Consider the following 11428-nt stretch of genomic DNA (forward strand, 5'->3'; position numbering starts at 1 on the left):
CCCTGATTAATTGGCAGTTAAGACCAGAGGGAAGAGGTTTGATTTGGAACATGTAGTAATGAACAGGAGAGAACAAAAGGAACAGTAAGGTACCTACCCTGTATCTAACCCCTTCTATTGGGTTTGAGCCCAGAGAGAGAGGGAAGACTGGTGATCTGAGCTGATGGAACCATTCACAAATTCCTTGGCGAGATTCTGCACATAAGCAGAAGTTGTTTTGGGCGCTAAGTAACAAGGACACCTCAGTGGTGAGGAGGAGACAACTCATTCCCCACATCTGTGTAAACTCCAGCACTGCCCTAGTGGATTCGTGTGCCTAACAGTGTCTGGGAAGAGTCCATTCTGGCCGGGCCTGAGTGCTCCATGATGGGCATCTTCATTCCTAACATTGGTGAACAACTAGAGTATCTCTAGGAGAAATAACTGAGATGATTCTAAATGGTAATGGCAGCTGCATTTTGATTAAAATGTACACTCCAGGAGCCTGCTAAATACCTCCCAAAATAATAGAGACTCTTTCAGACAGGCCTTAGGATCCTGCTATTGATAAGAGAAGGCCAAGAGTCACTGTTATTTGGATACTAAAAATTAACATGATCTTAGTTATTACTCAAAGCCTGGAGTATCCTAGGTATTTAGATTATATCTCCCAGGGAGCCTATAATTTCTAGTAGAGTGGGACCGTGCCTTAGTCTTCCTTGTATCTTCCTTTCACTATAACTAGAGCAAAGGAGGCTCTCACATAATTTTTATTCAATGCTATAGGTTAGGAAAGAAAGAAGAGTGAAAGGAAGATCTCTCAAATATAGGTACCCCACCCATGATTAAAAAGAACAGTGTAGGATGGCTCAGTTAAGCATTCTGACTCTTGATATCAGCTCAGGTCATGATCTCGGGTCATGAGATCAAGCCCTACACTGAGCATGGAGCCTGCTTGAGATTCTATTTCCCTCTCCTTCTGCCCCTCCCCTACTCAAGTATGCATGCTCTTTCAACCTCTAAAAATATATGAGAAAACAAATAGACCAACGCAGACAGACAAATAAAATTGTGGACACAAGGTGAGAGGGAGAGTTTGCAGTTTTTCTAATGGCTCTTCTTTGAATTATTATTCAAAGAATAATAATAATTACTAAGAGATAATATTATGATCTCTTCTTTGAATTATTCATATCCAAAATTCATGTAGAATAACAAAATATGAGACAAGTGAGTTATAAAGCACAAAATAAGTTTCCCTCAAGATGCTTGAAATCATTGCTTAGCTGAGGAGGAGGAAGAAACAAGGAAACAGAATCGAATCATTCCTGTCTCTAAGTTTTTCACCAGCAACCCTGGTTCCGACTTCCCTGTTTCTCGGTGTGTGTACCTAGACCTCACACCTTGTCACTGCCTCTACTCAACAAGAGAAAATGGGAAGATGATATGAACCAATAAAAAGAAAATTTTTTTTTTAAAAAAAAAGAAAGAGTAGAGAGGGGAGTGGAAAAAACAAATGTCTCAGAAAGCTAGGACCAATCGTGAAGGTACTTGTCACTCTACATACCTGCACGACACTGTTCGTGTAGTAACACAAAGGAGCCAGAGTGTGTTTACAGGAAAGAAAAAGAGATGCGTCATTCAACTGATGTATAAGAAGAACCTAGAGACAACAGAAGCCCCTGAAATGTTGACCTCACAGGAAGACCCGCCTCAGAGGAGGTGGCTTTGAGGTCTAGTGAGCACCTCTCTTGGGCTCTACCTATGGGTCCTCTTCATGTCATCTCTGCCATGGGCACCAGTCTCCTCTGCTGGGTGGTCATCTGGATCCTGGGGACAGGTGAGTTCCCGGCTAACAGATCAGCATCACCAGGCTTTGTCTGTGTCTCTGTAGGCCCTGGACCTTCATGTTGCCCAAAGAGTTTCCAAAAGGTATTGTCATTTAAATGAAAACAAATGATCACATCATGGAGTGAAGAGCAACGTGTATGTGAATATTTACACAAACATAGGAGACTTGAAAGATATTTCAACTCACCTTGGGTTGCTACACTATGACTCTATCTCATGTAATCTCTTCTCCTCTGAGGTTCCACAAATGCTGGCGTCACCCAGAATCCGAGACACCTGGTGAGAAGGACAGGACAAGAGGCAATACTGACATGCAGCCCCGAGAAAGGACACAGTTATTTTTATTGGTATCAGCAGTTCCTGGGGGAAGGTCTGAAATTCATGATTTACCTCCAGAAAGAAACTATCTTAGACCAGTCAGGAATGCCAAAGAAAAGCTTTTCTACTGAATTTTCCAAAGACGGACTTAGCATCTTAAAGATCCAGCCGGCAGAGTTGGGAGACTCTGCAGTGTACTTCTGTGCCAGCACCTAACCCACATCAATGCAGAGTCCCATCCTGTCAATGCACAAACGTCCTCCATGCCCCACCTCAGAACAGCCGTGGGCTGGGGAAGGGAGGGAGGCACATCGTTTGATTAGCGAACAAATTAAGCTAGAAAGAATTTGGCACGGTGAGCATGGAAACAGGGGAGGGCTGTGCAAATATATCAAGGAATATCCCAACCCAGCCTCAGTAACTAACACTGTCAGCAGAAAAAGGTAAAGTTTTTTTTTTTTGTAAAAAACTGGTCATAATTTGGGGCACCTGGGTGGCTCAGTTGTTGAGCATCTGCCTTTGGCTGAGGTCATGGTCCCAGGGTCCAGGGATGGTGTCCCACATCGGGCTCCCTTCAGAGAGCCTACTTCTCCCTCTGCCTGTGTCTCTGCCTCTCTCTGTGTGTCTCTCATGAATAAGTAAATAAAATCTTTTAAAATAAATTAGATACAATTTGTCAGGTAAAATATTTATTGAGGAAAGGTCCTCTTTTCTTCACTTCATACTCTATTTCAAGTTTTCTATGGCATGCTTTAAAGATTTATTTTTTTTATTTAGTTATGAAAGACACAGAGAGAGAGAGAGGCAGAGACATAGGCAGAGGGAGAAGCAGGCTCCCAGCAGGGAGCTCTCTGGCATGCTTTAAATGTAGAGTTTCATTTAATCATCGAAGACAATCAAGCAAAGGAAATATTTTCTTCATTTTCAATGTGAGCAAAAGCAAATACGGTTCCGGGAATTCATTTTCTTTTCTCAGACTCAAAGAAAGAGAGAGAAAGAGAATGAGAAGGAAGAGTACAAACCCAGGTGTGTCTGGCTCATATAGTTGTGCTTTTTATACCACCCTGTGCTGCCTCTTATTCTTTCTGGAACAATCCTGGCTTTGTGTCTCACTTAGTGCTTGTACAGGCATGTATGGATGCCAGGATTAAGAACTCCTGCTACAAGATCCCCAGAGGTGGTGGAAATAGAGTTGGAGATTTGTCTGGAATTTAGGAGAAAGATGTGGTCCCCAAGCATTTTTAATTTGAAACATATCACCTGGGGGCGTCTGGGTGGCTCAGTTGATTAAGCATCCGACTCTTGATCTCAGCTCAGGTCTTGATCTCAAGGTCTTGAGTTCAAGCCCTGCATTGTGCTCCAGGCTGGGCATGAAGCCTCCTAGAGAGAAAAAAAGAAAGAAGAAAGAAAGAAAGAAAGAAAGAAAGAAAGAAAGAAAGAAAGAAAGAAAGAAAGAAAGAAAGAAAGAAAAGAAAGCAAGCTCAACTTTTTGTTATCTCAGTGATTTTTTAAAATTCTCATCAGTCAACAAACATTGGCAACTTACAGAAAAGTGTTTATTATCACTTGCTTTGATGGGACAATTTCAGAAAATCAAAAGGCAAGTGAACGCAAAGTCACTTCAAATGTATATGTGCCAAGGAAGTCGGCCCTCACCAGGATGGGGTAGAAATCATGTCACTTTACTATGTTTTCTGTTTCTGCCTTTTGATATTTTGAAGTTATTTCACATGCTCTGGCTCTCCCCTCCCTGCTAGGATGGAGGAGGGCAGTGGCTGGGTGCCAGTTGGGAGGTGGGGAGACACCCTTAGAAGAATATCCCTGAGCAGGACTTCAGGAAGCTTCCATAGCACACTCCATGTGAAAGACCAGGAATGTAGTCTTCCAAGAGTATAACTTCTGAGGGAGGAAAAAAAAAGAAAGGCAAAAGGGTCGTTTTGCAATTTGGTACTGAAGGGGAAAAAGAAGAAAAAGTGTCTAAGAGAACCTGCAGCTTTTCCCCAAAACAAGAGAGTCACAAACTAAGGGGACCTACCCCACCCCCATCATGAATGCCAACCAACCAGACCACCAAACCAACCAAACCAACCAAACCAACCTGGGCTTTGCCAGAACAGTGAAAACAGATGCCATTAAGCTGGGCATAGTGTAAAACACCCCAACATCATGAAAATGAGTAAGAAGAAAGTAAAATCTATAGAATAGAGAAAACCACACACACACACATTTTTCACAGACTCTCCCCCAAAATGATCATGAGTCAGGAGAAAATGTGAGTCTACAATCCAAACAGAACTCAATACACTCAAGCAAGCAGCTTAAGATAGGATAACCCACCTGTAACCAGAAGTTCGGAGACAAATGAAAGAAAAAGTTTATTAAACTCAGAGAAGAAATGAAAGAAAAGGACAAAATTATCTAAGAACTAGAGAATAAGTGAAAAGATACCCAAGTTAGAAAAACTCAAATGGTAAATGAGTGTGGGAATGGAAGAAAGGCATGGGGACATGCAAGCAAACGAAAATGACAGACAGAAGTCTAACCAGCCAGGGAGAAGGGGTCCAAGGAAAGCCAGAGCTTGCCATGCGTGCAGGATGGATGAGAGTGGGGTGCTATGTGCCCCAGCTGTGGGATGAAAATGAATTCTAGGTTCTTGTCTGACCAGTGTCTACAGAGCTCCCAGAGTAATGGAAGCGTACAGTAACTGGGATGGTAAAAGCAGGGGCCAATCAGAGAGAGACTGTGGCCTGCAGCCCTGGGGCCACCTGCCCACTCAGCCCAGGTGGAGGCAGTTTGGGGAGGGAGGCCCACGGGGGTGCAGGTGCTTCAGCTCCCCTGTCTGTCTCTTTCTCTGCAAAGTGAGGGAGCCTGTCTGGAATATCTCTGGGGTCCTTTCCAACTATCCATTCCAGCCTTCTGACAAATTCTGCATATTAAGCCAGGGGATCCCCAGAGCTAAGTTTCTTTCCTTATTTGTTTTCCAGGAGGTGCTTAGAGCTGCAAGGAACCCACCCTTCCCATTATGGGTAACCAGGTGATCTGCTGTGTGGCCCTTTGTCTCCTCGGAGCAGGTGAGTCCTGGGGTCGTGGAACAAATTCCTGTCCCAAGGGTGTGAAGCTCCAAACCTAAGCCTTTTCTCCCATGACAGCAGCAGTAAGCACCTTCCCAGGCTGTGTTTCTAGAGCCTCTCTTTCTTCCATAGGAACAGCAAGTGGTGGAATCACTCAGACCCCCAAATATTTGTTCAGAGAGGAAGGACGAGGCGTGACTCTGGAATGTGAACAGGATTTTAATCATGACTCTATGTACTGGTACCAACAAGACCCAGGGCAAGGGCTGAGACTGATCTACTACTCGCTGGTAGAAAATGATGCTCAGAAAGGAGACATACCTGAAGGCTACAGTGCCTCTCGGATGAAGAAGGCATTCTTCTCTCTCACCATGACATCGGTGCAAAAGAACCAGACAGCTCTATATCTCTGTGCCAGTGGTAGAGACACAGTGAAGCCCAGCCACCTCCTCTCTATGCAGAAATGGGTCTCAAGCCCTGAGTTCCCACCAGGTGGCAGGACTTTTCCTCTACCTGCCAAAGCACCCAAAGCAGCTGCTGCCATCAACGTGCTTTGTAGAATGGCATTACACCTCGGCCATCCACTAAGTTAGTTTTAAGAATTACATCTATATCTACATCAGAGAGAGATAAAGACAGAAAGAGGAGAAGAGGAAGGGGGAGGAGGAGGAAAGGGTGGAGGAGGAAGCAGGAGGAGGTGGGGAGTGAATGAAGCAGAAGGAGGGGTGAAGGAGGAGAAGGAAAGAGTGGAGGAAGAGGAGAGGGTAGAGGAGGAGGAGGAGGAGAGGGTAGAGGAGGAGGAAGAAAAAGAATAGACAAAAGAAAAAAATATTAATTTTACATCCTAGCTCTTCTTACCAAATACTGGAAAACTAAAATGAGCAGAAAATGGTCCCTTCCTTCAGAATACTAAAAGCCAAGCAGGGACAAAAATGTGTAGGAGACAAATATTGTGATGAAGTTTCATACAATATATGCTTAATCGGAGACGTCAGTGGGCTTTAGGAGATAACATGGCTGGTTTTGTCTGGTGACATCAGGAAGGGCTTCAAAAGAAGGCAAAACCACACAATGAAACTCAAATGATGAATCAGATTTCACCAAGTGGACAAGAACCCACAGTGATACAGCCTTAAGGAGGGAGTGATGAAATAAAATTATGAATGAAGATGGTCACCTCCACCCCCAGAATATGGCAACAAAGATGATTTAGAAAAATGAGTAGAGTGAGGGTATTGAACACAACTGAGTTTCTAGTTCTAGGGAAACTTCCTTGGATACTTGCATTGAAATACCTAGTAGGGGGGGCACCTGGCTGGCTCAGTCAGTTGGAAGAACATGAGACTCTTGATCTTGGGGTGTAAATTCAAGCCCTATATTTGGTGTAGAGATTACTAAAAATAACTAAAAACTGGGAAAACAAAAAAGAAAAATAAATACCCAGTAGGCTGGCTTGGTGCTTAGGAGGGAGAGTTGGTCTTGAGAGAAACATTTGCATGATTAATCAGCAGACAGAGGATCAGCATTATTTTACAAATGCTTATTTTTCTGTGTGGTTTCTCCCTTTGTGGTCTGACACCTATCTATCAAATTAAGGCAAGTGATGTTAATTCTTGGGACTTCATTTGTTTAAAAATATTTATTTGGTCACATAATTCTGCTTGCGGAAATGAATGACAGTCTATATTATTCAGATTATCCCTCCCATTGCATATAACTAAAAATGCTGGATTAAATATATTTTTTAAATATTCTTGGAAACATTTAAGAACCTCAGCCTGTTCTCCTGCATGGCTCTGTGTCTTCCAGGACAAATAATTTCTGGGAAAACACAAGGAGTCCCTGACCATTACATATAAGTCTGGGCTTTGTGCATTTTATTTGGATTCTTTTCTGAATTGTTAGCTTTGGATTTCTTCTCCCATATATTCTATGGAAGCTTGACTCACACAGAGACCAAAGTACTGAAAAACAGAAATAGGAAAGAGACACTAGCTTATGAATAGGAATTACAACGCTTAAATGTAGTATGATGAGCACTAGACCTCATTGCAATTAATGTCCTCTGATATAGTAAAGAAGCCATCAGAAATGGGATGGATCTAAGATGCTTTACTTTGTCCAGAGCATGTTCATTGATACCTCCAGATCAATCATTTCCTGAGCCAGCTGCTGCAGTCATGGACCAGTGGGAGAACAGTCCCTAGAGTTCTCTGCTACCTGGTGCAAGCCATATTCCAGAGGTTATGGGATGGGGTGAGGCTATCTGTCCAGTGAGAGAGAAGAAATGAAGGAGAGCACAGTAGTAGACAGACAATTTCATTTTTATTATCTTAGACATAACTTAAAGGGTACAGACTTCCTCCTGTTGGTTGATGAACTTATGAAACAAAGAATATAGACTTTACATGATTTTTAAGCCTCTGTTCTAAAACGATTGAAACATTTACTTTCCTTTTCAGAGTGGTCCTGATTCTAGAAAGAACCTTTTAGCTGTGGTTTCTTTTTTTTTTTAAGATTTTATTTATTAATGAGAGACACAGAAAGAGAGAGAGAAAGAGAATGAGAGAGAGAGAGAGACCTAGGCAGAGGGAGAAGCAGGCTCCATGCAAGGAGCCTGATGTGGGACTCAATACTGGATCCCGGGATCACATCCTGAGCCAAAGGCAGACGCTCAACCACTGAGCCACCCAGGTGTCCCAGCTGTCAAGTTTCATAATAACCCCCATTCCAGTGACCAAGTTGTTAAGAGTCATTGTATGAAATGAAAATCCAAAAAGTCAAAATATCACTAAATTGTTCCTTAGAAAGCTTTGAGGAGTCATTGTATCTATTAATGAAGAAGAATAATTTATAGAAAAAATATAGTCAAAGAGCTATCATATTTCTTAGCTACAGTAAAAGTAATTTCTGAATTTAAGATTACACTGGAAGCAATCAGTAGTAAATTAGACAAACCAGAAAACCAATTTGCTAGTTGTATGCAAACTCAGGGGATATTTCAGGATTCTAAGGAAATAGGAAAAGATATGTGAGAAAAATAATATCACAACAACTTTATTCATGATGACCTCAAATGGAAAAACACTCAAATGTCCATCAACAATGCAATAGACAAATAGTCTTTTCATTTGTAGAGTAGAATAAAATATAGCAAAAAAAATCAAATATTATTTGCAAAATCATGGGTGAGCCTCATAGACATGATGTTGAACAAAGAAGCCAGACACAAAGGTACATACTGTATGAAGTTAGAGCAGTGGATGCATGTGGAGGTATTTTTAATTTACTGGGAGAGAAGCATGAGGGAGGAGTCTGGGGTTCTGAAAATGTCCTCTATCTTGATCTAGGTGCATTCATTTCTGAAAATTCACTAAACTTTATACTTAAGATTTGTGCAGTCTATTATATGTATTTTAAGTCTCTCTTTAAAAGCTTAGAAACACCATCATCCCTAATGGCTAACAATAAGAATGTATTCTCTGCCATGGTTCTGTGGTTTGAATGGGCTCTGTTAGGCAGTTTCCACTTGGGATCTCTCATGAAGTGACAAACAGATAGTCACCAAGGCTGAAGATATCTGAAGGCTCCCCTGGGCTGGATATCCAAGATGGCTTCTTTATACACATATCTGATACCTCACCTGGGGTGACCAGGACAGCTCTAGACCAGGCCTGCATATCTCTCTTTCTCCACATAGCCCTTCAACACAGTTAGGTGGGTTTCCTTACAACATGGTAGCCTCAGGGTAGTTCAAATTATTACATACTGGCTGGCTTCCCCAAGAGTAAGCATTCAAGAGACCCAAGTGGAATCTATAAGAGTATGTATGAAAATCATACAGTGCCCCTTCCATCACATGCAAGTCAGCCCTGATCCTTAGAGGAATGTGAATGATGGTAAGTATGGTGGTTCATCTGAGTGCCATCTTTGAGGAGTAGCTACCATAATATAATAAAATGGTACTACTGATCTCATTCCTCACTATCTTAGACCGATGATGACTTTGGAGAATGGCAACAGCTGCTTCATTTGCAAATATTTTTCTTGAGGTCAACTCTAATCAAGAGCTATACCACAAAGAAAGTTCTAGGAAATGTATTTCTTCCTTAGCTGACTCTGAATTTAAAACACCATAGGTATATGTATACTTGAGGGCTAACGGTCCTCAAAGGAGTAGAAAGATTTTCTTTTGCTCCAGGGGCTTCCAGAGACTTCATCCCATATATGTGTCATAATGTTGTGGAGAAATAATACATTGCAGGTACATTCACCTACTCTTTGCAGGGAAAACGTACAGTTATGGTGGGAAGTGACCCACCAGGATGTGGTCTTTCTCCATCATGAAAAAAAATACAGCCACAGAAGCATATCAGATGCCTTTTAATACATGTACCCATATGATACGTATAGTAATATTTACTACACAATATTATATTTGTTATGATAAAAATCTACATCAATATAGTACAACAGAATTTGATGGATCAAGTCCTAGTCCACCTTGCTGAGTTATTCACTCCAGATATAAAGAACTAAATACTAATGAAGCACAACTGAGAGGTTGTTATAAGAGTGAAAGTATAATGCTTTGGAGAAAAATCTTTAACCTTGGAAATTGCTATACTTTTCTGAGCATGAGCCATTTAAATACAAATTCCAGCATGTTCAAAAGCAGAGATAATATCCTAAATCTCCTAGAACCCACTGCCACTGGCCAATACTTAGCATATGACCTGTATCATGGTGAAAGAGCTGTAAACAAATTATCCTCCTAGCCTCCACAGTGTTGTACACTGAGACTTACAGACTCTGATAAATAGCCATGTGTGGTATTAGGTCTGTCAATATGAGGGAGACTGGCATGAGGCAGTTGTGAAATAAATACTTCATTTAGAAGATGAGAAGTTGTCCTTCTTATCAGTATGAGAAACATTGAGCTTAGAGCCCAGAATTTCTGAGTCTCACTCACAGTCCTAGTGATTAACAATCATGAGTTGTTTCCATTACTTTGAGGATACGTTACAGAAATAAAGGACTGACTGTTATTCCATTTGCTACACAAACATATAGTCTTTTTCTTGAATAAAGCCAAGGAACTTGTTTAAGTCATTTCAGTGATCTGGGTCTTAGTGTTTTATAAAGTTAGGAGTAGAATTAGAACATCTGAGGCCCCTTTCAACCACGTCTGTGTGGCTCTTTCATAGAGCACGGATCCTGTACCCCTGGCAAAAAAAAAAAAAAAAAAGTCACCACCAGGGGGTGGACTGAGGCATCGTCAGGATTATGTAAACCGTGGTCCATCCTTCTAGGGGTGGAGAAAGAGAGAAGGAAGAGCGTGGTCTATCTTGAGAGAGGTATGGTATGAGGCCATCACCTGAAGATGCTGATGCTTCTGCTGTTCCTGGGGCCCAGTGAGAACCTTATTATCTGATTCGTTTGGCAAGTGTGTGTGTGTGTGTGTGTGTGTGTGTGTGTGTGTGTGTGCGCGCATTGGCATGAGTGAAGTAGATTTTTTTTTTTTTATGCAGAGCAAACCGAGAGGGGACATCCCCACTCTCTGGAGGGATGAAGGGTCAGGTGAGAAGTCACCAGGCAGGGGAGATGGGTGATCATGGTCCTAGGGCATCTAGCAGGAAGATTCACCAAAAGACAGGAATCTCTGAATGCTGGGAGAAGGAAGAGGGAGTGTGGCTGTGAGTTTCATGCTGTGGTCTCATGCGACAGTTCTCTTGGCCTCCGTCACCTCTTTGACCTCTGTTTGGACAGGCTCTGGACTCGGTGCCCTCGTCTTCCAGGTGCCCAGCACAATGATCTGTAAGAGTGGAGCCACCGTGCAGATCCAGTGCCAAACAGTGGACCTCCAAGCCACAACCATGTTTTGGTATCGCCAGTTCCCGAAGCAGGGCCTTACCCTTATGGTGACCTCTAACGTGGGCAATAGTACCACACATGAGCAGGGGTTCCCTGCAGCCAAGTTCCCTGTTAGCCACCCAAACCTCAAGTTTTCCTCCCTGATGGTGACGAACTCAGGTCCTGGAGACAGTGGCCTCTACTTCTGTGGTGCTAGTCACACAGCCTGGAGCAGAGATGAGAGACCCAGACAAGAACCCCAGTCCCAGCCCCCTGGTTCCCACCACCCTGAACCCGAACCCTGGAGGTGCTGGGGAGTGAGGCTGGGGAGAGGAAACCACAGCTTCCCTGTTTGA

The 11428-nt window shown here is 42.6% G+C and overlaps 2 gene segments (V, D, J or C); both read left to right on the top strand.

Annotated features, from left to right (window-relative positions):
• Nucleotides 1-5138: 5138 nt before the first annotated feature.
• On the top strand, nucleotides 5139-5812 carry LOC129515757 (T cell receptor beta variable 19-like). The segment is given in 2 exon segments: nucleotides 5139-5219; nucleotides 5352-5812. Coding segments are annotated over 2 exon segments (510 nt in total).
• Nucleotides 5813-10602: 4790 nt separating this feature from the next.
• On the top strand, nucleotides 10603-11428 carry LOC129515758 (T cell receptor beta variable 20-1-like). The segment is given in 2 exon segments: nucleotides 10603-10633; nucleotides 10989-11428. Coding segments are annotated over 2 exon segments (471 nt in total).

This window comes from Nyctereutes procyonoides, unplaced genomic scaffold, assembly GCF_905146905.1.
Source record: "Nyctereutes procyonoides isolate TBG_1078 unplaced genomic scaffold, NYPRO_anot_genome, whole genome shotgun sequence".
NCBI lineage: Eukaryota > Metazoa > Chordata > Mammalia > Carnivora > Canidae > Nyctereutes > Nyctereutes procyonoides.